Raw genomic sequence first — 27,165 nt, 5'->3', positions numbered from 1 at the left:
CGGAGTCCTCCGATACCGTGTCCCCATTAAACCACTGCAATTTCGGGACACGTCTAATCTAATACAAAAAGGAAAAAAAATGTAGAAATCCTCATTCCAGCACCAACTTTTTGACACAAGGACGTGACTTTAACCTCTTTCCTCGATAACCCGCCGTGGTTGCTCAGTGGCTATGGTGTTGGGCTGCTGAGCACGAGGTCGCGGGATCGAATCCCGGCCACGGCGGCCGCATTTCGGTGGGGGCGAAATGCGAAAACACCCGTGTACTTAGATTTAGGTGCACGTTAAACAACCCCAGGTGGTCAAAATTTCCGGAGTCCTCCACTACAGCGTGCCTCATAATCAGAAAGTGGTTTTGGCACGTAAAACCCCACAATTTTTTTTTGTTTCCTCGGTACTTTATCACTTTAACTCTTCCCATATCGCGTCCATTGTGCATCGGATTGTTCGAGACGCCGCTATCGAGACTTTCGGCGCAGCTCACGGACACACTGCGCAATCGGACGGGGAGGAGGAGAACTACATTTTTGTTTTCTAAGCAAGTTGATTTTTTTTTTCACGCCAGGCGGTGACTCGAACGCGCTCCGAAGATTCGCGATCGTCAAAGTAGGGTGCAAAAATGGCCGTCTCCAGGAGCGGCGCACGCGCTTCGAAAGATCGCACATCTCGCGATTGTGCGACGTCTGCGGCTCATTTTATCGATGGAACGAGCAGCAACTTGTCTGAGGATGCGTACCTTTCGTCGAACTTAGACGCTGATTGCGAAGACGACGCAAACCAGCCCGGAACATCGGCGGCTGCAAATCGGCACGCCCAACTGTAGCGCTTGCAGTTAATTTTTTGTAGCGGAATACCTGTTCAATGAAAATTCTGACTTTTTCGTAGGTGGTGCGCATTACACGGCAATACATTTTCTGTACCTCAAAATTTTTATTACATATTTTTCTTAGTAGATACAAGCGTGTCCTAACAAACTTCGTTCAATGTTATTCCGCAAACTTGACTCTGGAAATTTGCATCTTTTTTTTATCACATAGAGCTTGTTAATAAAACTCTTACGGGTGAAAAGGGCATTCATTCTGCTCTTTGTTTACGCGTTACATGAAATATTGAGTGCAGTAGTTCGCTCAGAAAAGATTTGGCCTAACCAACAAAAAACACCTACTTACCCCATGGTAGGGAAATTGAATTGGGAAATTATATTCATGCCATAACTAAAACAAATGTCACGGTCATGTTCTTACTGTAGAGCTGTTAACCGGTGTGGGCTTAATATATCCATGTTTGCTACAGATTTCGCTGTCTTATAATCAAGTGCACGATATATAAATTAACCTAAAATGTAGGAATCGTTTAAATGGTACTACCGACTGCGGTCTGCTTCATGCTTAGGGGCACCATGTTTCATGCTTTAGTCTCATATAAAAACGAGTTCTGTCTCCTCGCTATGGCACATATTTATTTCAATATAGCATAATTATTTCGGTGAGAAAGCTGCTTGCATTTTGGGCATCTGAAATGTGGACGCAAGTTCAAGCAATGCATGTCGCTGTGGCTTCGCTCGGGATCGCATCGTCAGTGTTGCTCAAGCGGCGATGCGTTTCCTGCTGCGACTGCGACTCGTAAATAGACCACATTGCGTATGCGAGAAAGGTGCGTGATGCAAATTGAAATGTGCTGGAGAACACTGTCGCGCCATTGCCTCGGCAACAGACTTACGTACAAGAATTGTTATAAGTAGTGCTTTCACTAGGGTTGAGGATTGGGCGAGCTGACGTTGCATTCAAAAACTGATTAGCGCTCTGTTCTTTCACTTCGCCAGCTCGGCTTGTTTCTTCCTTTCTATGTTGCGCTGTACCAGTTTTAAAAGTAGTGCCTTGCCGTGGCTCTCGGTGTTTCTCCGTATAGCCTTGCCGATGTCAAGGTCGAAAAAAAAAATAAGAAGCCAGGGTTGAGAATGTGTTGCAGTAAATTTTGCGCTCTGACGTATTGTGCCTAACGCATTTCAGAAGAAGCGCAAGTGCACCATTGCCCGAGGCTTGCGTGACGATGTCCGGCGTCGGCTGCCCTACTACATCAGCGACTACGTCGACGGTAAACCATCATGAGCCTATGTCAAAGTTTGTGTATGTGTGCGCGCGTGCGTGGGATACAGATTGAAAGATACGTTGGATGGTCTTATGCATGGTCTTATGCATGGTCTTATGCATGGTCTTATGCATGGTCTTATGCATGGTCTTATGCATGGTCTTATGCATGGTCTTATGCATGGTCTTATGCATGGTCTTATGCATGGTCTTATGCATGGTCTTATGCATGGTCTTATGGACGGTCTTATGGACGGTCTTATGGACGGTCTTATGGACGGTCTTATGGACGGTCTTATGGACGGTCTTATGGACGGTCTTATGGACGGTCTTATGGACGGTCTTATGGACGGTCTTATGGACGGTCTTATGGACGGTCTTATGGACGGTCTTATGGACGGTCTTATGGACGGTCTTATGGACGGTCTTATGGACGGTCTTATGGACGGTCTTATGGACGGTCTTATGGACGGTCTTATGGACGGTCTTATGGACGGTCTTATGGACGGTCTTATGGACGGTCTTATGGACGGTCTTATGGACGGTCTTATGGACGGTCTTATGGACGGTCTTATGGACGGTCTTATGGACGGTCTTATGATCGTCTAATGGACGGTCTTATGATCGTCTAATGGATGGATGGATGATCTAATGGATATTCTTATGATCGTCTAATGAATGGATGGATGGTCTAATAGATGGATGGATGGTCTAATGGATGGATATATAACCGCAGTGTGGTTCTATTTAGTCTGATGTCGATGTCTCGGTTGGTGCACTGTCTTGCTCGTATTGGCATCCAAATGGCCGGGCCCATGGCGGCAAACGCGACCATTCGTTTGACTTGGGGTTTGCGTTGCTCGCTTGAAGCAATGGCTTCGAAAGATAAATCAGGATTACATTAAATCTTTAAGCCTCTCTGGCATATGCGAGTAGTTTTTTCATGGTTTTTAAGGGCTTCAGCGGTCATTTAACGCAAAACGAGACGACGAAGTCAAAACAAAAGAGTATCGCGTTTGTACTCGCTAGGACATCGGGTGTTTCCCAAAAGTCCAAGTTGACGTGTACCGTATTTACTCACATAATGCTCGCACTAACGCCTTGCCTCCCCCCCCTCCCCCTTTCGTTGGCCACTGAGGTTACCATTTGTTTAATTGATTAATCAGCGCACCCTCAAAAATTGCTGCAGCGACACTCATCCACTTGTTCCGATGTTAGCGTTGACAACGACACTGAATACGTCGAGCCAGAGTCACTTTACTTATTTGCTTGCTGCAATAAATAAATGAATGAATGAATGAATGAATGGATGAATGAATGCATGAATGAATGAATGAATGTAAATAAATGAATATAAATAGATACATAAATAAAAATAAATAAATAAATAAATGAATAAAAAGGGCCTTTGCTGTTACTTTTTATGTAGGATCCGTGCTACTATTACAAAGGTAAGTGCTGCTTGGAAGTAATATTTCGTTTGAGGTTGCAGTGACTGGTGTGAAAACCCTGATTTACGGTCACTTTATTTTTCAGTTTTCTACTTAGTACGGAGAACGTTTGATAGGGCACTTTTCCTCGAGCGTAATCATCGCACGCGAAACAACGTGCAGTAACTGTTCGCGAGTAAATACGATACATCAATGGCCAGTATTAGCAAGCGGTGTCACTGAGGTCGCAGTGATTCACAATATTATACTCTGAACTGACGTGATGGCTTTCAGCTGAATCCACGACGTTCGGCATTTTTTTAAAATTTTTTGCTTCAGCGATACGGCAAGCTTACATTGGTCTTGCCTCGCTGTTTTTTTTATTCCTCCGCAGGTATCGTGGGCCCGCGAACGCTGTACAAGACGATATGCACCACGTTTTTCCTGTACTTCGGCTGCCTCCTACCTACCATAGCATTCGGAGCGTTAAACGACACTAACACACACGGCAAAATTGGTAAGCAAACGTTGATACCTCTGAATAAAAGCTTCGTGCCTTCGATACAGTACTTGGGGTACTTTGTTGTACATTGCTTGCTGCGCAGAGATTGAGCAAGAAAGTACACGGGCTACTTCATTTAGTTACGCTATACAGCAATGAAAAATAAAATAGAAAATAAGAAGGATAACATAAGCAAATGAATAACTGTCTGAAGTTGATGACGATGACACCGCAACATACAGTTCGCTTGGTGTCTGTTCATGCCTCTAGCCGAATGATAAATTCATTACATAAAAAAGAGAGAAAAATATTTTGTCGTTTGCTTTATTGTTTTTTTTTGTGCCTTGTTTTCATTCATGATTGTTTTCCGTAGCTTTGTGTACGTTCTTTTCTGTAACCGTCATTTTGCTCACAGCTTCCACTATGGACGTACGAACTTTAATAATATTATGTATATATATATCTTCAAATAAATATACGAATTGATAGCAAAAGAACACAAAGCACATTCCGACAGCTGCTACCGGAAAGGGCACAATGCCTACCGCAAAAAAAAGAAAGGGGGGGGGGGGGGGGCACCAGAAAGCTCGTAGCCGCAACTTCATGGGAGAGAGGAATGTAGACGTGAATGCCAGAAATAATGGCAACCAGCTTAGAAAGCACATTACCTCGTCTAGAAATGTGGCCTTAAATAAGTACCGCTCTGAGTAATTCTTTTGGCAGCATTTTTGATTTGAAAGAATTTAGATTCTCGAACTCTACGTCCGTATAAGGAACAGATGAAGGCATTGACACCTCCATAATTAGTATCCTACGTTAAAGAAATGCAAACCATCACTTGCTCCAGCCGATTTCGTTTAACAAATGCAGACTTGAATAACTTTTCACCACTACCAGCTGTTTACCGTCGTGCACGGTTAATGTAGACAAGCCTGGTATCCACCCACGCTACGCTAAATCACCCCGAGACGTTTGTTCTTCTCAGTACTACTGCACCCGCTTCTGTCTTGCGTTCTCAGCCTGACTTTCATTTATTTCAAGCTATCGCAGGAGATAATTTCATTGAAATCTAACAAAACTTTTATTGAGCTTCTTTGTTAGAATAGCCTGGCCTGTCATTTGTATTCAAACTTTATATCAATATGTTCGTCTTACCTCTGTTTATTTGCACTTTTATTTTGCAAAAAGATCACTCTTTTGACTCGCCTCGTTCAATTAGGCTTAGGATTCTTGCTTGTCTGACTAGTTTAAAAATGAAAGAAAAAGATCACCGTCTTAAGCTCAGTTCGCCTTTTGTGCTGCTGTAGAGCACTTATCGAGATGTTTCCCTCGCAAGAAGCAATAGCGATGTCATCTTTGTCTGCGTCTATTGGTGTCGAATAATACCGAAAGTCAAGTGCGCCAGAGTGGCATGCAAGATGTATTATTTCACGTGAGGTGTACTCGACAACCGAGATGTTCGATTGTCTATAAGTATGTGTCAAACGAGGCTAGCAACGACATTTCTCAGATATAATTCAGTAACGCTGAAAACGTTTTTAGCGACACTTTCTTGCTGGCATTCGGAGGGACTCATTGTTTATAACAGTTTTCGAGATGCGTTTGGTATTGCAGACGTCAAAAAATGCATGGTCAGCCAGACAATTGGCGGACTGGGCTTCGCACTCTTCAGTGGCCAACCGCTCGTCATACTGATGACGACTGCACCTCTCAGCCTGTACATTAAAGGTGAGCAGTACCGTAATGTGTTATTCCACTAGTGCGTCGACTTTTTCGCACTTATATCAGTTAGACGTGACGTAGAGAAAGACAGAATGATGCCACGACAAAAGAAAGCAGCTGCAGTAAAGCCTGCATAGTGAACCGGCATCTAAGCGTGGAAAAATATCACCAAGGTGAAGGTAGGCACTGACAGATGACAGGAGACACTTGCTCTGCCGTCTAGTCTGAAGTGCAGGGAACGATATATAGGCAAATGCCTATTTGGTCCTGTGCACCAGGGCTTCATCCTTTTAGCGTGTGAGCGCGAATTGTAATTTAAGTGGTTTAGCTGATACTTTGGTATCTATAAATTTCTATTTCTGTCTTTCGTGCCTGTGTATGCATATTTTCACTTTTATCAGTTAAACATGCTTTCTTGCCGCGGTCTCATCGTTACTAAAGCATATTCGGTTATTTCTTTCTGCAAAATCTGGCAGCATTTGCCGACGTTGTTGCCTACGGTCCCGCACCTGACAATGCTGAACTTTTGCGGGCCCCTCACTATCTGCCTGACACTGTTCAGCAAATTAAGGGAAAAAAAAATGTCCAAAAGTCTCATTATTCTGCAGTGGACTCGCCACACCGCGATACTCTACAGGCGGGGATTTAAGGGAAAGAGGTGCACAATTTTGAAAGCTATACTGCCTGTAGCTCGAAAATGCCGTTGAACTGAATACATTATGGTGCAGGCGCCGCTGATGCAAATTGACTATTTAAATGTGAGCGCATTTCTTTGACTATTCTGTCCCGCTTGGTCTGCCTATGTTGCATCGATACCATGACCGCGTAAAAAGAGAATTAGGAAAGTCTAGCACCTGTATGAGAAGTCGTACCCGGGTCAGTAGCATGGCAGGCGAGCACCTAACCTCGGCGTCACGCCAACTGCTGAGAATTAGGGTGCCGAACTTTTCAACGATATCAACGGAACTTTTCAACGATATCAACGCAACTTTTCAATGATATCAACGCAACTTTTCAATGATATCAACGCAACTTTTCAATGATATCAACGCAACTTTTCAACGATATCAACGCAACTTTTCAACGATATCAACGCAACTTTTCAACGATATCAACGCAACTTTTCAACGATATCAACGCAACTTTTCAACGATATCAACGCAACTTTTCAACGATATCAACGCAACTTTTCAACGATATCAACGCAACTTTTCAACGATATCAACGCAACTTTTCAACGATATCAACGCAACTTTTCAACGATATCAACGCAACTTTTCAACGATATCAACGCAACTTTTCAACGATATCAACGCAACTTTTCAACGATATCGCGCGAGCCTCAACCACACGGTGGGTCAGAGGCCTACAGCAGCGAGGGGCACTCCTGAAGCAAAGAGCACAGCAGAATAGATTCAAACTGGAAATCGCGTTGCGCTTTCGCACGTAAATTCGCTCATTCAACCGCTCCCTCACTGCTACAAGGCCTCTGACACGCCGCGTGGTCGGGGCTCACTCGGTGTTAGTGAAATCCTGCAACGGTGTATGTCCCAGAGTAGAGCAGAACAACAACAACAAAAAAAACATTGTGGTGCTGTCACAATATCGTCACGCGCGCGTAGCTTGCTTAGGTCTCGAGTGACGCGCCATGTGTTTGGCTCCAAAAGCAACGAAGCCTAACGGGTGCACAATCTCGCTCCGTTTGAACAGCTGTAATAGAAGTTGAATAAAGTCTGCGTGCTATGCGGGTGCTCCCGCACTTAAGACCTAATTCGCTATACACCTCCTGCTGTTTAGGCAAGACATCAAAGACCGACGCTGACCAGGGCGAGTAGTGTACATTCGTCGTAGGCGGGTTCTGGCCAAGTAGTTTCATATCTAATTTATTCTCCCAATTGATCGTTCACCATCATGCCACGTCATCTTATCGCTGATGGAGCCACGTCGTCGGCTCCAATGCCATGCGCTTGCTGTCCCGCTCAACCTGCGAAGTTTCTTTGGCCACGTGAGCAGCGTTTTTGCCCGAACGTTACTTTGGGGGCACTGGTGGCAGATTCGTAGCAGATAGCGCTTGCTCCCATTTTGACCGCGAGATGTTGCTTTCAAGCAAAACGGGTGTATACGGGAACGGGCGAGCGCTCGAAATTTAGACTTTCGGAAGATGTCGTCGTTGTTCGAGTAACCGACTTAAGGGACACGGGGGTTGGCTCACACGAAGACGTCTCGTTAATGGGCATCGCCGCAAGTCTCCCGAACGCTTCACGCTTCCAACACCCGCCGCGGTATCTCAGGAGCTACCGCGTTGCGTTGCAGAGCTTCGAGGTCAGGTGTTCGAATCCCAGACACGGTGGCTAAATGCTAGACACACCGGGGGCTAAATGCTAGAACGCTCGTGTACTTCGATTTCTACGTGAAGGAACCCCAGGACGGTCAAAAGTAATTTGGAGTCGCCTATTACGGCGTTCTTCATAATTACGTATTCTAGTTCTGGTACCTGAAACTTCACAATTAGGTGTTTTTTGTTGGGTTCGATAAATTTCTTTTGCTATCTGTAAACATATTGCCACCTTAAAGGGACACTAAAGAGTAACACTAATGTCGTACTCGGGTGGTCGTTTAAGAGCGGTCTGACCAAGATACGAAGGTGGCGTAAAACAGCTGAAAAGCAGTATTACGAGAATATCGCGGGTGTAGAAGCGATGATACTGCTTGTTTATCATCTGTGGAGCCCATTCATGCTATCAGTAACACTTACTGTTCTTTTAGATGGCCTTTGTAGCGGTGCCACAGCACTCTGAAACGACCCCCTGAATATGTCATAAATAAGTTTCCGCTGGCACCGTATTACTCCAAAGCTCCGCGACAGCACCTCCTTTCCTTCTTTCGTTCTACGGATACACATCAGATGGCGGCTCATCTAATCTCTGAAATAGAATAAACTCTGCCTCTCGCTCCGCCTTCCCTTGCTCTTTTTATATAAATAAATATACGTAATGAAATACATACTCCTGTGCTTCCAAGTGTGACAAAGAAACTTCCAAATTATGAAGTTGTGGCGACATGCATAAAACAAAAAAAGAACGCTTGCGAAACGGATTTTTGCGAACAGTTTACCAGTCGCGACGCAGCTACCGCACCATGTATAGATAACTATATTGCATCCCCTGTGTGCAACATTATGTGCCAAAAAAACAAAAACAAAAAGAAAAGGTTTTGTTTGATTGTGCAGTTGATCGGTAGAAAAGAAACGTGAATGCTTTTTCTGTTCAAAGAAATTTGAGAGCCGCCTACAGGCGAACTGTCTAGATCCCCAGAGTGCTTGAAGCCATCCCACATGCGGAAACACAAAGAACACTTCATTCACGTCTTTCAATGTTGAGCCCTCATTTTTCAGCTTAGAAGTGTCTTCCGAGTGAGAAGAGGCAAAATTTTGATCCCCCCACTCTTGAGATAGTAATAATTATTTGTTACTGTTTATTTTTACAGCTCTTTCAAGGATGTGCAGCCGTAAACTCTGCAGCGATTCTTTTCTTACTGGAACAGTTATCTTTAGTCCACTAGGCAGGAATTTTAGATGCTGTCATTACCTGTTCAGCGACTTTCCTAGTGTATTCGTTGTGTCCTTTGTGCTTGCTGCATTTAGTGCTCCATTGTGAGCGGGAAGGTTTGCCTATTAGATAAACACAACTTGCTCGTAGTGTCGAAACAAATCTATTAACTGTGTTGGCTGCGATACGCAGAATCACATAAATGCGGCCTCTCGCGACCCAAGCAAAACCTCGCGAAACGATGGCCTATGATTGCTACCTTGGAGACCTGGCGAGAAGACGCTACATCGGTTTCATTACCATTAGAGATGTGAAAATAAGTTTTAAAGACAGAAGGTGAATACGAAGCAACACCGATCGAAAAGTGCCCGAAGCGAATCAAGTAAACTCGAATGTAGAATATTTTTTCCGAATAGTCTGCGAATATTTTACTGCTTTCCGAGCAATTTTCGAATCCTGGTATTCGAAGCAATGGATAGTTTCTCTCGTTAAACTGCATATTATAAAGCACGGTTTGCTGGAAGCACAAAGTGATGATTAGGAACGACTAAGCAGATTATTCGGAAAAAAATCTTCCTTTTCCCGAGCATACATGGTCATGCATTTTCATATAAACATCATGAAGGTAACGTTGTGGCCCGGTTAATACCTGTGTATGCTTTCGCTACCAAACTTGTGGGTCGTCCCAGGGACGGCGTAGGGAAAGAAAACGTTTTTCTTTATTAAGAACAATCGCGGTAGGTGTACGACAGTTGCATACAGTATCCTGCAGTGAAAGGTATTCTGATTTAAACCGATAAGAAGGGCGCAGGTGATTCATTCATAAATAGTACCAAACAATTCCTGCTGCTGAGTGTCATAAGCCTGGCTGCCTGAGCGACGCAGCCTCCTCTAGTTCGTTATGTCTGCTGTGGAAGGGATGAATGTTTTCGCGTTTCTGCTTCAATTTCTTGTTGGATTGTGTACAGTGAAAGACGTAAAGCATTCAAAATAGTATTCGAAAAGATAGCCGGACTTTCGTATAGTGTACATTCGATTCGAGGACCTAATTGCGGAGCGAGTGTCTAATTCGAAGACACAATCGAATGCGACAGCACTTTGTTCGTTATTAGAAAGTATTGAATATTCGCACACCACTAATGTTGCCATAATATGAACGCACTCAGTCGATACACAAATGACGTAGTGGTTTCCAAACACTATGATATGCCTGTTTTGGTCCCTTGTATTGCTCAAATGAGGTTTTAAGTGTCTCTTTCAGGTGCCTAAAACATATTTTTAGTGCCTAAAAGTCTGGCCTCTACTGATGTTTTGCCTTTGTTTCTTGTGTCACTTCCAAGACGATCACTGAGGCAGCCTTTTCGTTGCGAGCACGGCTTATATTTCGAGGTGCTATGAGCAAGTTCATAGCAGTAGCAGAAGAGGGCCACGAATCAAAATTCGTTTTAATAAAAGCTTTAGTGAAGTTGCGGCATCAAATATACATGGAGGTCTATAGCGAAACCCATGCGGGACCACCTGTTCAGCTGCAAAACATTTATGGAAGTTAACAAGTGATAGCCGCTGTAGTAGCGAAATCATGCGGTGCCTTAAAAAAAGAAAATACAAAGAATATGAAGGTTTTAGCATGTCATATTTCGTGGTAGCATGGCATTATATTGCAGCTTGATAAAAAAGAGGTACGTTGCTTGGAAAAAAAATTATTAACGTAATACCAAGAGCACTCGCTGAATGTTAGAAAAAAAGGTACAATATACCTTCATAAGCAGTCCGTAATAGGTGCATTTTTAGTTTTTTAGGTGCTTTAAATCGTAGTTTCTTGGTCGTTATAAAAAGCAGTGTGTTCCACTTTGATGTGGAACTTAATTTCAGTTTGTTTACCATATTTAGTGTGCGCTCGACAAAACATTATTGTTCGACGAGAATAAGGTTGTCCTAGGGCACATATCTTAAAGTACAGATGTTGAAACTGTAATCGTGGTAGCTCATTATTCGCCAGTCTGAAGAGGGAAAAAATGTGCCCGAGTGAAGTGGATGAGCCCTACAATAGCTCGATGGGAGGAAGTTAGTAAGCTTCGTAATTTTATAGACGGAAAACCTGGTCCCTAGGTAGCCAGTATGAGTAAGCATCAGTGCAAGAGAGTCAAAAATGTTTACAGAAAGTAACTGAATAAGACAAAGAAAGTAAACTCCTCAGTAGATCCTGCCGGTATGCCTGAATTACATGCACTGTTCTCGTGCCCCTCAGTAGGTACAACCGCAAGCACACGTATATAGACGGCCATTCGGTGGACACTAGAATGCGGGTCAAGAGTCAAGAAGTGCTTTCGCTTGACGCTGCATATTTTCAGATGCAACTATTGCTTTTTTTGCACCATGTCCCTTTCGAGGTTATTCAAGCTCTCCTGTTGACTACCCGTTTCCTGTTGCAGTCATCTACGACATTAGCCAGGACTTTGGCTTCGACTTTACCGCCATGTACGCCTGCGTCGGACTCTGGAACAGCTTCTTTCTCTTCGTTTACGTCATCTTTGACGTAAGCAAGGTCATGAAATGGTGCACAAGGTGAGCATCCACCCGAAATGAGCACGTACGCGACGGGGCCATGCGGAGTCGTACAGTTTTTTTTTAAAGGTGCTGCTGCCGAGGGGTTGCCTGTTACACGATATCAGCTCACAAAGGCTTTAGCACGAGAGTCGATAGGCCTTACGCAAGCACTTGCAACGGCACTGCGCCGTTTTACTTGTCCATAAAATTGTTATCGCGAACGATTCCAGCGGTCATTCCCCAAATGCCTCTGACCAGACGGTAAAGCTGGCTCTCACAGTATGGCCTTCGCGTATCTTAAATTGTAAGTGCTTCCCCGAGCAAAAAGAGAAAAAACATACGGGCGTCGTCTTTGTCCTGCACGCAGGTCATCGCTCAAGTCTGTCTAACGAGCTTCTTTACCGCAAAGCGTCTACGACATTCTCAGAACCTCTAAGGAAGACATAGACTTCCCCATCTTCGTATATAACTCCATATGTCCTCTCCGCTTCCTTCGGTTTCGCGTCTTTACGGCGTTTTTCTGACACAATGTGAGATAAAGGGCTGCAAAGCGTGCCAGTGGCTTCTTGCTAAAGTTTTCCAGGCAGTGGTTTCGCAAAGGTCATAACAGATTAGATGAAGCCAACAGAGGTCGATGACGTGGGAAGCACATGAAAAATAAACATGTATAGTTTTATTTGAAGTGTGTGTACACTGCACGGTAGCACATGCAGTCAAGCGTCGACTTCAACGAAACTCAAAGCGAAGTGCTTTCGGTTTGCCGACGCGTATGTATAGAAGGGTAAAAGGCGTTGAAAAACACGAAGCAACGGAGAGAGCGCAACGTCCCGAGCAATTTAACGAAGTTATTGGGAGTAAATACGGGTACCCGCTGTGGTTGCGCAGTGGCTATGGTGTTGGGCTGCTGAGCGCGAGGTCGCGGGTTCGAATCCCGGCCACGGCAGCCGCATTTCGATAGGGGCGAAATGCGAAAACACCCGTGTGCTTAGATTTAGGTGCACGTTAAAGACTCCCAGGTGGTCGAAATTTCCGGAGTCCTCCACTACGGCGTGCCTCATAATCAGAAGGTGGTTTTGGCACGTAAAACCCCATAATATTTTTTTTATGTACGGGTAAAGTAACACGTCACCGGGAAATTCTATCGTATTGAAAATGGTTTGCGGTGTGTTCATGTATTTTGTATGCTCAAATGTTCGTATACGTGTTCACATGTTCACATGTTTTACCATGCCCGCCTGAAGTAGGCAGTTTTTCCTTTTAGGAAACTGCTCGTAGCAGTGGCTCAGCATTGGAAGTTCAGCATTGGCATTAGCAGTACCGCCAGCTCCGCTGTTCCATTGGAGCTGAAACGACTGTTCTCTTCTAAGTGGAGCCCTAGTCGGCAGTTTCTTTCTCCTACAAAACTTGCCCGAGGCAAAATTTTGATGTTGTCTTACATTTGAGTAAATGAGGGGTCATTACCATGTGTTTTTAACCGTCTAAGTTCTCGATCTGAGTAGATATTTCTCATGTGCCATCGACTTCATTATATCGAGGCCAAACTGTATTTGCATTCGCATTAGAGTTTGTAATCAATGGAACGAAAAGGAATTGAAACGGGAAGAAGGGCACATTGCCACTCATAAGAAGTTGAGCCCATAGCCTCCGCCTGACGCTTGCGGTAGGGCAGAACAAAGCCTAAATTATGCATACATTGATAAGAAATTTATTTTTTCCCCAAATTCATTGCCTGTGACTGTCATATCGAAAGATCATCGAAACCGTCAGGAAGCAAGGAAGAATTAGATGCTTCCATATACCATCCGTTGAAGACCTGGGGTTCAATACCTGAGGGTCCCGGGAGCTGTACAATGTCTATTGTTCTCCAGGACCTGTAGCGGACGTTCACCATGTGTTGTCGCTGCCTGACCCGTCTGGGTACCTTAGATGGGTGGGTTTGCGATGGAGAAGAAATAAACAAGAACAGACAAAAAGCAACACTCGTCTGCTTAAATTTAGGCACAGGCTAAAGAGCGCGACGTGGTCAAAATTAATCCGGCGTCTTCTACTACGGTGGCATTCACAATACTATCGGTGTTTTGGCGCCTAAAACGCCAGACTTTAACTTAGCTTTTTGTTGTTTCCGCCGAGCGCCTATACACACACGCACGCAAAAAAAAAAGAAAATATAAGATTCGCCAAGCTATGGACTGACCAAGCATGGCTGTACGCCTTGGCCCGTGAGCAGTAAGCTCTGCAGGACAATACTTCTGTTCATACACGAGGAAGGCCTCCGTGTCTTCACGGAACCGCACAAATATGCAGTGCGGCAAGTTATACGAACAGAAGGGCAAACGCGTCCAATCACTTGCAGGTCCACCGAAGAAATCTTCTCGCTCTTCATCACGATCGCCTTCTGCGTGGACGCCGGTCGTGACGTCACCAAGGACTTCCTGCGCCACTACCTCGCGCCGGGCTGTGCCGACACCGCCTTGGCGACTGGTGGCCACCTTCCATCCATCGCGGCAGTCAACAACACCACCGCCATCGGCGTTGCAGACGCGGTGTTGGCGACCTCGCGCTGCCAGCGAGAGACGAGCCTTCTCTTCTTGATGCTCGCGCTGGGCACTTGCATGCTGGGCGTGACGCTGTACAACTTCAACAAGACCCCGTACCTGCAGACCTACCTGCGAAACCTGCTGTCCGACTACGCGCTGCCGCTGGCCGTGGTCGTGTTCAGCTTCGTCGGCTCCTTCGTGTTCAAGGACGTTGAGAGTGAGTTTCGGGCAGTGATGCCGCCCGATCGATGCTCGCAGACACTCACGGCTGTCCCAAGCCGCGTAATGTTAAACGCATTCCTCTCTACCGATTGCGCTTGATAAGAATAAGAAATGCGCCATGAGGGATGTTATTGTAATGACAACAGGGAAAAAATGGAGTTCATGGGGTATGCACGGCGTGCGACAGATAACCAGGGATCTATTGGAGTTACAAGTTGGGTGTGAGGAGAAGGGGCGGGTAGGTGCCGCACGATAGAGAAAAACACAAACATCCCTCGTTACGTGGTCCGCAGCTAGCCTTCATGTTCCTTCGTTATATACAAAGTTCCGGGCGCACGGAGTAGCAGTGGCCGAATGCATTCGTTCTGTGCTTTTCTTCTCAGTGATAATACATTATTTTTATGTAATGAGTACCGCGAGTCTTTATTATAAAAACTGCCTTTGTACAGTGCACGTGCTGACTAGAAATGTTCAAGCTTTTTAGGGTCCACTTGGGCGGAGAACCCCGCAGCCACCGCACTGCCGTTCTGACGCTGTGGGAAAAGTATGAGTACAATATTTAATTACGCCACACTCTACCATGTCTATTATCAGTGGCGATAAACGCGAAGTAGTGTTAACAAAGGCATATGGTGCTCATCTGGCAGCACCTAGCAGGCTATGATAAGAGACTTCTCCAGTGAGTGTGACGGACCTAACACAACGCGCACTTAAGGAATTTCGACCAATGCGGCAAAAAAAGAAAGGCGGATTTTCAGTCGCCTTTTAGGGGCCTCGTTTCGTATCTTCGTTTCCTTTTCTTTTCCTGTAACCCAGCCGAACAGTTCCGGATCACCGAGGGCTACAACTTCGAACGGGCGAGAGTCGAGTCCCTTCCGGTGTCCGGGGTCTTCGGCGCCATGGGCCTCGGCTTCGCCCTGTCCCTGCTGTTCTTCATGGACCAGAACATCTCCGCCGCCATGGTGAACAACCCGAGCAACAGGTTGCGCAAGGGCAGCGCCTACCACCTGGACCTGCTCGTCGTGGGCCTGCTCAACGCGGGCCTGTCCGTCTTCGGGTTGCCCTGGATGCACGGCGTGCTGCCGCACTCCCCGTTGCACGCCCGCTGCCTGGCCGACCTGGAGGAGCGCGTCGACCAGGGTCACGTGCGAGAGGTCGTGGTGCGATCCCGCGAAACGCGACTCACCGGCATACTTTCGCACCTGCTCATCGGGCTGTCGCTGCTCCTGCTCCCGTACCCGCTGTCCTACATCCCGACCGCGGTGCTGGACGGGCTCTTCCTTTACATGGCCGTCACGTCCCTTATAGGTTTGTGCTCGAACGCCCCAAAATCGCCGATGGTTTAACTTTGGGAACTGTGTAGCTGCACCTAAAGTTGTAGTCATTGTGACCACGCATTATGCATTTTTTTGTCCTCGGCTTAATATTGAGGCCCTCAATCTTTGTCTCGCGGAGCTCACGGAAAAATGAGATACGGCGAGTGTAGCGCTTTCAGCTAAAGAGTCGTTGTACCCACATTTACATGGGTGGACTTCTCTAAAATCAAAACATCCTTGTTGAAGTATATTCATTATACTTATTGCGTGGCAATTAAGAATGTCGCCCTGATGCAGGGCGACATTCTAGCGTAAACCTCAACTTATTAGTCATAGTGACTTTGCTGGAAGATGATCCAAACAATAAATATGCTCAATACACTCCGGTTATCCTAATTAAATTCGCATGCACTGAGGGTAGGAAATGTCCCACATCCATGGTGGTTAATTACGGGTACAACGTATTCGCCTTTTCTCAGACTACAAGCAAAAGCGCAGATACGAGTTCTGATAGCTGTCGCAGCAATGGCATCCGTCGTCAGAGATGCACCTGTTCAAGCCTATTCATGAAATGAGAGACCATATTAGAAAAAAAACGAGGACGAGATGGCAAAGAAGTTAAACATATAGCCAATGCGCAAACTGAACGGTGATTACCATAGTTCTGTCGTCTAAGCCGATTTCGTCTATTTCAGGCAACCAGATGTTCGAGCGTTTCATGCTACTGTTCACGGAGCAGGCAGCCTACCCGCCGAACCACTACATCCGGCGCTGCCCCCAGCGGAAGATACACCTCTTCACCTTCTGCCAGCTAGTGCAACTCGCCGTGTTGTGCTTCTTTGGATTCGCACCCTGGCCCTACGTGCAGATGGTCTTCCCCGTCATCATCCTCTTGCTCTTGCCGCTTAGGTGAGCTTTGGTCACTCGCTAGCTTAACCGTCCTGCATGATTTTATGAGCGAGGCTTTCCAGTCACGCTTTGGAGAAGTGTAGGGTATTCCGAATAGGGGCATTTTCGAATCGAATACGAAATTTGAAAAAAAAAAACAATCTCCGTGCAACAAATCGAATATGGGATCAATTCTCCTTTCTAAACAAGGGTAAATATGAGATTCGCGTGGGATTTCTGTGGTAAAAAAAGTTTTATATGTTTATTTATGTATGCGTGCGGTGTCGTTCGCAACTGGGCTCTCGGTTATCTAAAAAGCTTGCAAATAGAAAAACCGCAGCCTTCAGTTATCTAATGCCTTATGACGATTTCGGCGGGGAAACAACACGTCAGTAGGTGCACGCAATGTGTTGTGCTCACTGAAGGAGAGGAATGTAGTATTTCAGAATCGCACATTCTTTTAAAGGTATGTGCAAACGCGGTGAGATTGGACAAACAATAAGTTGCGTTGTCCAACTCGAGACGACAAGTTCACGTGTCAACTGTGAGGTTTGATGAGACATATTTATTTAATAACTGCAAATTATTCCGCACAATTTGTACGCAGCCGTAGGTACGCGCAAGAGCTGATGGCTCTGCGCAACAATCACGGCTGTCCTTGAGGAAAATTATTGGGAATAGTCCTCACTTGAGTAGTTCTGTGTCCTTCGAGATTCCGAAGTGGTGTTCGCTGTATTGAATATTAAAAAAAAGCGAATATGCAAAATGTCCAATAATGAAGTCAACTTTGGAATAGGAATCAGACAAAAAGGACTCTCTTATCCTTGTTCAAAATTTTAAATATTTGCAAACCACTTAGGCAACGCCTTCATTGTTGCTATGTACAGCTGCGAGGAAAAAAAAATTCCTGTTGAATGGGTGGTTCTGACCTGCGAGCTGCACAAGGGGAAAAAGAAAGACAGAAATGAGGGATTTTCTGCTTGAAAAACGTGTGTGCCGTTTTCATACAGGCATTTTCTTTTTTACTTCAACCTTTTGTGCAGGCAGAAAATTATCACCCTCTTTCTCGATCGAAGATATCTGGCAGCTTTGGACGGCAAGCACTTATAGGACATTGTTCGACGCATCTGCCGCTGCCAGGGTGTGTGAACGAGATGAAGCACTCTCCAACCGGAAACAACAACAGTTGTAGGTCCATTGACGCCGAATGTGTGGCTTCTCTAGCGGTTAGTCGCATCTCGAGCACGATGGAGCATCTTGACAGTGTTACAGCTCTGAAGACCGAACAGAGTGGTTCAGGCGTGAACCAGAACACCAACGCAAGGAGCTCTGAGACCGACGCTGAAGAAAAAAGACGTTCCCACTATAAATGGGAAGACGTCCAGGAAAACAATTGCACCTACATATTATGCACTCACCGCATAGTTAAAAACTTCCGAGAGCTTCCCGTACTCTGGCTCATACACCCGCAACGGCTCACTGCTGATTCTGATTTTCTATGTTTCTTTTTGTTTGAGTTCCCTGTTGTGCCATGTTTCTTTTTGTTGTTGTTCCAGTGCAGCTAAGTCGCTACTGCTGTTCTTGGAACACTCGGTACCATGCGAACACTAAACTTAGCACTGTCTGATAACGGCCTCTGTAACGACTACAGTTATACGTGTCACAGCTATGGAGTGCTGTGTTGGTGAATGTGGGGGCGTTGAGGATATTATGCACAGTTCATGTCTGTTCTAGCTGTTTAAGGACATCTCAGTGTTGGAGTCGTTACGATTTCGAGGTGGAACGATGGGGGTAACGTTGCGACGTAATATATAGCTACACAGTAGGAAACATTACATAATGCGACGAATCGGTTTATGCCCATTTTTAAGAAGCGCAACGGCTGCCTCAAAACAAAGGAAGAGACGTCACAGCATTTCGGGTGTCCTTCTACAGTAAACCATATACGTTCATTTTCGTTAGATGAGCTGTGTTTTCGCTTCTGTTTCTGCAAGAAATACGCGCGAAATAAAAACAAGTCTCAACAAACCTTATTTATAAAGAATGCTTGATCCTTTCGGCATGTTTCTGACATTATTCATGCTGAAAGTTGGAGGCGCTTATAAGATTGGTAGGTACCTTTAGATTCGATTATGATGCTGCTCTCTGGGGAAGAATTTCCCCTAGCGGCGCGTTTTTGGTCAGATTACACCGTCACCTTCTGGAGCGATCGAAAAGGGAAGCGCGGATTTCCTTAGACAAAGTCTTGAGCTTAAGTAAATGTCTTTGAGTGCACTGGTCCGCCGACTAGAACAGTGGGTAAACTAGTTCTATAGTAATTCATTGTAGAAACTCGGGAGCTATGTTGCTTGCCTAAAAAAACAATTCCGTAACTCACCGAAGTCATTATGGAAATACAAAACTATTACGAAAATACTAAACTATGTAAACGAATAATTAGCATGTACTCATGAATCCTTCTCAAGCACGCGGTATTACGAGGTGATTCCCTAACATAATTTATTACCGATAGGAATACGGTGAGGACCGCAATTTTTTAAGGGATTGTTCGTTTTGACAAATTTGTTCGTAAAAAGTGCTTCCGTACCAACTGCACCATTCACTTGTTACGGAAAGCTATGACGTCGGAGTGTCACTGCGAGCACTCCTTATGTTTATTCGCAAAACAATTGGAATAAACCAATGTCGGTCAGGTCCTCTCGTGCGTCCCCGTCAAAAATGATTGCCAGAAAAGCGCTGGGAATCAAACCCGATGCTTTTTTGCTTATAAGATATGACTAGGCGCTTCCAATGACACCGGGTGGTAATCGGTGGATCATAGTTGCTGTGCATGAACCTTTCAACACGATAAGCCGCAACTGCTGTTTTTACCGAATGCTACATCCCGGGATGCAGCCTTGTTTCGTCCAGCATCGCTTCATCCTTCCACGTGGCGCAACCTCGAGACCTCCTTAGCGATGGAGGTCGCGCCTTCCTCTCCGCACTCGTCGAAGCTCTGCTTTCGGAATGCCAGATTATTCATCGAACGAGCACGGCATACCACCCGCAGGCTAACGGGACTCGCAGAATGGTTTAACCGCACTCTCGGTGATATGCTCGCGATGTACGTGGCATCTGATCGTGGCAACTGGAACTGCGTTCTTCATTTTTGTAACGTTCGCGTACAACACCGCTACACAAGCTACTACGTGATTTTCACCTTTATTCCTCCTGTATGATTCAGAGCCTTCGCATACAATCGACACTCTCCTTCCATACCGTCCTGACTTTCCGAGTACCCACCTGTGTACGAAGCAGCCCGGCTGCTTGTGCAGAAATTGTGCAAAATTCTGCAGATATCATCGGCGATCGTCGACGATTTCGGCACAATTTTGTTTCTGTTCACATACCTGCGCGCCAGCGACGTCACAGGGTTCTTGTTTACAAAAACTCGGCTTATCAATAGGATAATACGGGCGCACTACATCCGAAGAAAGCGACTCACTGCAAACACCGGCGATGATGCGCATTTCTCGACCAGCGACACCTTATCCACCTTTTCTCTGGAGCGTGGCGCATGCTACCTTTACCAGCTCGTTCCAGAAACTGGTCGGCCCATTACTCGCGCGTACTGAACGCGGTAGACTACTAATACTTTCCATCATATTCACATAAAAAAATAAATATATCTTATTATCTAAAGGATCCTACGAGCCATTCTCTGTGCACGGGTCGTAGTAAAACGATAGAAAAAAAGCGACAGTCAGGCATACCTTGTGTGTGCGACTTGTAATTTATGAAAGCCGGATTTTGTGTGCTGTTATCTTACACGCTTAATGAGCCGTTGATTGTAATATTTCTCTTTTCACTTATGCGCTCCTGCTTGACCTGTAGTGTCCAAAAGTAAAAAACAGAAAGGCAAACAAACATGCCGAACTATATGCATACGGAACTGGAAGTTATTGCGAAACGCATACGCGCGGGCCGTTCGTCTCTATTGCAGTCATATGCAAGCACAGCGCAAGAGCGGGCCTAGAGCACTGTACTCGCAACAAAGGTTTATTTACACCGATTACAACAAAACAAGATCGGGCACTGATACTAACAGAGATATCGTAGCAGGAGAGGCAGTGGAGGACGACGAGTATTAAGTTATTCTAAAAGCAGCTCGATATTAATATTTGGCACCTGGATAGTGTATGCATAGTTATACTGAGAAATCTTTTTTACAGATTCGACAGGAACATATTAGGATTCGCATTTGTTTGTAAACTCTGTCTAAAACCTCTTGCGTGTGATGTGCGCGTTCAGCAGGCCTTTTTCCAGCGGCACTAAAAGTTGTACGTAGTTGTTTTACTGGTTGGTGTTGTCTTTTGTCTCTTTTGGGACATATGTCTAAATGCGGAAGAAAGGAATAGGCACAGCAAGACAAATTTGTACACCCGTATCTTGGAGGCAACAGCCCCATTTCGCTGAGTTTACGTTAGGTGGCGCCACAAAACTGCTCCGTAGCAAACAAAGCGTCTTCGCAAAGGTGCACAATGTCAAAGCGTTGCTAGTACATGTACGTGAACGCAAACCTAGCCAAGCAGTGATCGATGGGCCGTAGCCTGTCAATCAGCGTTAGGGTGTGCAAGAGAGCTTATTGCATAATGACTGGTTGTTTCAACGCCAGTCTTACGCGAATAGCCATTCTCTACGTGTTTTGTGAAATACTCCAGAAAACTCCCAACATAGCAGGACAACATCTATTGCCCTAGGTTTAAAAATGATAAAGGTTGTTCGCTATGGTGTAAACAAAGCTCCTCCAAATGTGAAGCTCTTGAAGGATAAAAAAACATTGGTGTAGAGCGAGAATAGATGGCTGTAAAACATGCATGAGCAAGAAAAAACACTCTGGGTTTGACCATGTCACTTTATTGGAACGCACAAATATTGTGTTTTTCATAATGCAAAAAAATTCCACCTCTGCAATGGAGTGACAGTACGTACAATTTCGAAACTCACACTTCGTGATTATCCGCTCGGTGATGCCGTGATATGCAACATTTCGTGATTTTCAAAAGGTACTATTCACACAAATAAAAATAGGTTAATTAGCGCGCTTATACAACAAGGGGATAGCTGAGAGACAGGGAAGGGGCACCGAAGCTTGAGAAGTGAACCAGACGCTCGTCTAGTCTGCTACTCTACCCTAGGGTACAGGGAACCGGGGGGAAGTGGGTTAAGGGATATAAGGCGTAGTCGGTCACGCGTTCGTTTTGTTTGTTCAACTTATACCAGGAATTTCAGTGTTTCAAGAGGAAAAAAGAAAAAAAAAAGAGCCTCGGTTGGGAAGTACTGCAGCGACGCAGGGATTATGTCAGAATGAAACTTTTTCACAACATACTCCACTCTCGCACCAGATATAGACCCTGGGAAATATTTTTCCAAGCCACATTACGTTTGACAACGGCTGAACCATGAAAATAAGATAAAAGAAATAGCCTGCAAAACTGCAGTCTCTAAAACATCATTTTTCCCAGAGCCATAAGCCAATGGAACAAGTGACCATCCGATGTCGCAACGATTCTCTCAAACGATGTATTTTCAAACTCCATACGCCCACTGAAGTAAGATAGTGGTTGTGTGTGCGTGCGTGCGTGCGTGCGTGACTGCGTGTGCGCGCGCGAGTGTGAAAATGCTCTGGGTATGTGTCTTGTTTCCCTGCGTTCGTTTTTTTTCTTGTTTCCTCCCCACCCCCTGTAATGCCTACGGGTGCTGTGGCTGTTGTGATAAAAAAAACGTACGTTGGATTTAAAGGATCCCTGAAAGGCGCCCCCTTCCATCTATAGACGAGGTTCCTGTGAACATGTCTGTCAAACATTATTGCACTGCATGCTGCAGGGGATTTAGAATCTCCTGTCAAAACAGTGAAAATTGGCTTGCCTTCTCCTTTGCAAAGTCACCATGCAGCTGTGTAACCAGAAGCCAAGCCCAACAACAGGTGTAGGCTGATTTCGTGAATGCGAGAACCTGGTCACTAACACTATGATTGCAAATTATGAATTAAACGACAAATGTACAAGGGTGTGTTCTCAGGGAGACAAAAAAGAAGCTATATAGTCCTTGTGCTTCCGGTCTACTTATGTACGCCAGTTGCGCGTAGCTGCTTTTCCTGAACGTGGCCTCCAAGATCGCACCAGCACGCTTAGATACCGCAGCTGCCACGGGGTGCCGCGACGAGCGCTCTCGTTGGCGAGACGATCATATAGCCGCTTGCGCTGATTTGTGTTTCTAAGTGATGTAGCTCCAGGTGCCCTCCACACACGCCTGAACCGAAAGTAGCGTCGAAAAAAACAAAGAAAGAAATAAAAAAAATTCCCCGACGATTACGATACTCTCTAATGGGAAATTTGAGCGCAGCTCTATAAGTGTTTTGATTTCGCGATATATTGGTTTGCGCGCTGCATGAGCGGACCTCCGCTCATACAACGCTTTCTTTTCATATAAGGCATCGGTGGCGTCATGAGTGAACAGACGACGCCCGCTACGCTAGCGCCATCTCGTAGTCATCGTCGCAGCAGAGCCCGTCTTGCGCGGCATTAGGATTTTCTTCGCACGCGTTCGCAAAACCCTCCTCATCCGCTTTCCGCCTCATGGTTCCGTTGCACCCTCCTCCTCCGATTTTCTCTTCATGCTCTCTTCGATATAACCGTCTTTCATCCTCCGCTGCTCTCCGCGTTCTCTCTTTCACACTTCGCTGCGCTCGTTCGCTCGGTTACGAGTGAACGCCGACACCGACGATCACTGCACGAATTGGCGCCTAAGAACTGCGCTCTAAAGGAAATATTTTGAGCAGTGCCACCTTTGTTCTCTTGCTGTCCCCCTGCCACGCTTTCCAGTATGCTAGCGGACCCGAAAGGAGAGAGCAAGACGCGCATCAGTGCCATAACAACCTAAACTCCACTTGAACGATTCGAAAAAAAAAGAACGTTTGTGGCAGGAGATTGGGGAGGTTACTGATTTTATTAGTGAGGCCCTTCTTTGATCGGTTTGAAAAAGTGTTTCAGGGCCCCTTCAAGAAACTGCAGCATCGTACGCGTCACTTAGTAAGTTTGCGATGCATGATACATGCCTCCTACATGACGCGTTTCGGCGATGGCAATACGGTGTGCTGCTGCATTGCTTCTATGTTAATCGCAGTAACGTTTACAGCAATCGTAAGATGGTTTCTGCCAATTTTCGCTTGTTTGCAAGGTGTATCACCTGTAAATAAATTTCAGTGGGTTGTATCACCCGTATCCCCAGTGCATCCAGCGTACCAACGTACCAGCGGTAACCAGAAAAAAAAAAAAAAAAAACACATTGCGTACGCAGCTGCGTACGTAATGAAAATGAGCAAGATAAAATGAGCACGGAAATTCGCGAAGCCTTAGAAGTAGAACAAGAAAACTACAACTGTGTGAGCATGCCTTCAATCATGCTTACCAATGCTGAAATCACTTACGCGAGGAATGCATAGGCACACAGAACGTATTGATAGAATAATAACAAAAAAATACGCAAGAACGCGATCTGATCGGATCTGCTCTAAGCATAGTTCACGCAGTAGCAATGCGTTATTGTGTGCTTTATAGACTGGTATGATTTGACAATAAACCAGTTGGTAGTTTGCGCTCCCACGTGTTACCTCGTGCTCGCTTCATGTCTAGTGTTTCGTTTAATCCCCATTGCGTCTTACAGTACTTAGTGCAATAAGGATGAATAGACACCAACTAGCCTAATTCACAGCTCTTCTTCGGGATATAAGGCTTGGGTAAAATTGCGTGACGGCCGACATGTATGCGCAGAACCGGCGAAAAAAGAGAGAGAAATAGAAGACAGAAAAGGCAGGGCTGTTAATCAGACACACGTTCGGTTTTCTACCCTGCACTGAGGGAAGGGGTATGGGGACGAAGAGAGAGAGAGAGAGAGAAAGAGAGAGAGGAGCTAGAGAGAGCAGTTTCTCGCACATTTGAAGGTTCGCACTGGCTCTGCACACGGCTGCCACGACCTGTAGACTTGAGGTATTTCAACAACGCTTTCGTAAATTTCTGTGTCATCGACGCGTGCGGCCATGGTTGAAAGGGTGAAAGAAAGCCATGCCCCCTAGCCTGCACCTGAGGATCACAGATGAAACCCCACTTACTGAGAGAAATCCAGTTAGGACAAGGTATGGTGCGTCTAACAAGTAGGTTAATCACTTGCGGTAAAATCTGCGAGAGATATTACCCCTCAATGCTGCGGATATTGATGCCAGCGGCGCAGACACCAATCGACCAGTATTTCAACCAACAAAACAAGACAGCTTACCGCGTCTAAAATGACTTTCTGTACCAACAGGCTGCTCACGTCGAACTGAGTCTCTGCGACTTCGTACACGTATTTTCTCTCATCCAAAGGAATCACCCTATTCTCTACAGTGGCAAGAAATAACCTTCTCAAAGGTTTGTGCACTGCCAGAAACTTGTGCATTTGGTATCCGCACGGCTGCATCCTCAAGTGTTCGACGAACGGTCGAACGTTGGGAAACTTTCCGAGGGCAGCGTGGGGTTTCTCGAGGCCGTCGTAACAGACTCGATTGCGCTGCAGCGCGCACTGGAGACATTCGGAAAGGTTTTCCTTAACGAGCCCGCGATTTCCGTCGCTCGCGAACGCTAACTGAAGCTTCTTTATCAGTGATCGCTTCGACGCGTAGCCCGGTCCCGCTTTTAACTCTTCGTGGCCCACCGTGCTCCCAACGACACAAGGGGCGACTTCGCGTCTGTCAAGGGCGTCCTCGAGTTTCTGCAATGTGTCTATGCGAGAGGAGGGGCGCCTAAGCGTTACGATAGACGTCAGCTCGCTGCGGAAGTAAACGGAAAGCGGGAGTATCGCGACAAGCCATAGACCCAGAATGGCACTGCGAAGAATAGCCGTGCGACCGACGACGTTGGGCCGAGCGGCCGATGTTCCCAGCACTGCAGCCAGGAGGAACATCGCCGCATCGGACACTCGGTGAAGAGTTGACCAACCTTTCCCGCCAATCGCTGCCGAGACAATCGCAACTAGCGCGAGGAGAGACAATGTGGTTGCCACGAGTTTCCAGGACTCGCCGGTGACTTCCCATAGCGTTACAACGCGGTGCGCGTCCACTCGAGAATAGAATGTGCTGTGCATGGGAAAGATGAATGGGAAATCAAATGTGAGTGTCTCACCCGGGCGTAAACATACCATATCAAGCACCATATTCCATCTGTTAGCGTATATCCCTTGCGCCATGACCGCGTGGTCGGAAATGTCCAGTAGTTTAACAGTAACGTTTTTCGCTCTCAATAACGCAAGCATCTTTCTAGCCCTCGCGCTTTCACAGGAACTGACATTGTTCCTTTTAAACATGCCTTTCCGGCACGCCACCACCAACTGCTGTCCGGAAAGGCGCTTTGCGCTCGAGCGTTGTAGAATTCGCAGCTTCCCCAACATTCGCAAAGATCCAGGGTTAAGATCCACAGAAGATTCGAGAGGCCAGAAAATGCTCTGTACGGCGGTGGAGTTCATTCCGAGAACTCCAACTACGTCACACATCGTCAGAGCCGGCCACGAGCTCGTATTTACGTAAACGTGGAGTTGTGAGTGGTGTCGAACGAACAGCCAGGGGAAGCAAGCGAACCGGTCGCCGCGCCGTAGCATCTCCATTGTTTCGAAAGGCTCTCCAGGATCTGCGGCGACAAATACCGGTTTCTTGCCGCGAGCGGCGCTTCTTAGCGAATACGGATGGAGTCCTTCGTCCGTAACATGCCACGTGGTTATCGGTCCGCCGAGCAGCCGCGCAAACGATGCGTGCACTTCGTTCCAGGGCTTCTCGAAGGACACCAGTATGACGTCAGCGATATTTGTTGAGAGCGAGGACACACTTGCTGGCTCGTCTCCTCCGGGCGGGGACTGAGAGGTTGTCGCCCCGCTGAGAATAAGTAATGCCAGCGTCACCGTCATCGATGTTGCGAGGCACCAGCTCATGCAGGTCATATCAGTAGTGTGCAAGCTGAAAAACAAAGAATCGGCTTGTGTCCCTATATTTGCCGGTGTGCACGTCACCTTAACTATCTTTCACACAGGAGAGAAGTGCAAAGGAAGATGGAAACGTGAAATGACGAGGAGCACTCGAACAAGTAATGCCACAACACGCGTCAACTTACCTGCGCGTTCACGCACTTTGCTAACCTCAGAGATCCTTGGTGTATCGCATTTGAGGCTGCAACCAGTTGCAACCAAAGTTAGGCCTCGGTCTGCGCACCTGAAAGACATTGCCAGGAAATTAAGTTATGACACCTTTCCTCAGCGTCGCAAAAATACTACCTATTCACTGCCGTTCTACGCGACTTCAGAA

General features: G+C 46.1%; 1 protein-coding gene across 1 annotated transcript in view; it reads left to right on the top strand.

The window, feature by feature from the left end:
* LOC126517874 (solute carrier family 4 member 11-like) overlaps nucleotides 1-18,828 on the top strand; it is a 41,158-nt gene extending 22,330 nt beyond the window's left edge. Inside the window, exons 7-14 of the mRNA XM_055064160.2 lie at nucleotides 2,010-2,094; nucleotides 3,912-4,034; nucleotides 5,634-5,747; nucleotides 11,722-11,854; nucleotides 14,190-14,590; nucleotides 15,412-15,903; nucleotides 16,607-16,820; nucleotides 17,843-18,828. Of these exons, the coding sequence (XP_054920135.2) occupies nucleotides 2,010-2,094; nucleotides 3,912-4,034; nucleotides 5,634-5,747; nucleotides 11,722-11,854; nucleotides 14,190-14,590; nucleotides 15,412-15,903; nucleotides 16,607-16,820; nucleotides 17,843-17,909 (1,629 nt within the window). The 3' untranslated portion in view covers nucleotides 17,910-18,828. The remainder of the gene's footprint in view (nucleotides 1-2,009; nucleotides 2,095-3,911; nucleotides 4,035-5,633; nucleotides 5,748-11,721; nucleotides 11,855-14,189; nucleotides 14,591-15,411; nucleotides 15,904-16,606; nucleotides 16,821-17,842) is intronic.
* The last annotated feature ends 8,337 nt before the right edge of the window (nucleotides 18,829-27,165 follow it).

This window comes from Dermacentor andersoni, chromosome 11 (assembly GCF_023375885.2).
Source record: "Dermacentor andersoni chromosome 11, qqDerAnde1_hic_scaffold, whole genome shotgun sequence".
NCBI lineage: Eukaryota > Metazoa > Arthropoda > Arachnida > Ixodida > Ixodidae > Dermacentor > Dermacentor andersoni.
The sequence above is the reverse complement of the archived record's forward strand: the minus strand, read 5'-3'. Positions and strand labels throughout refer to the sequence as shown.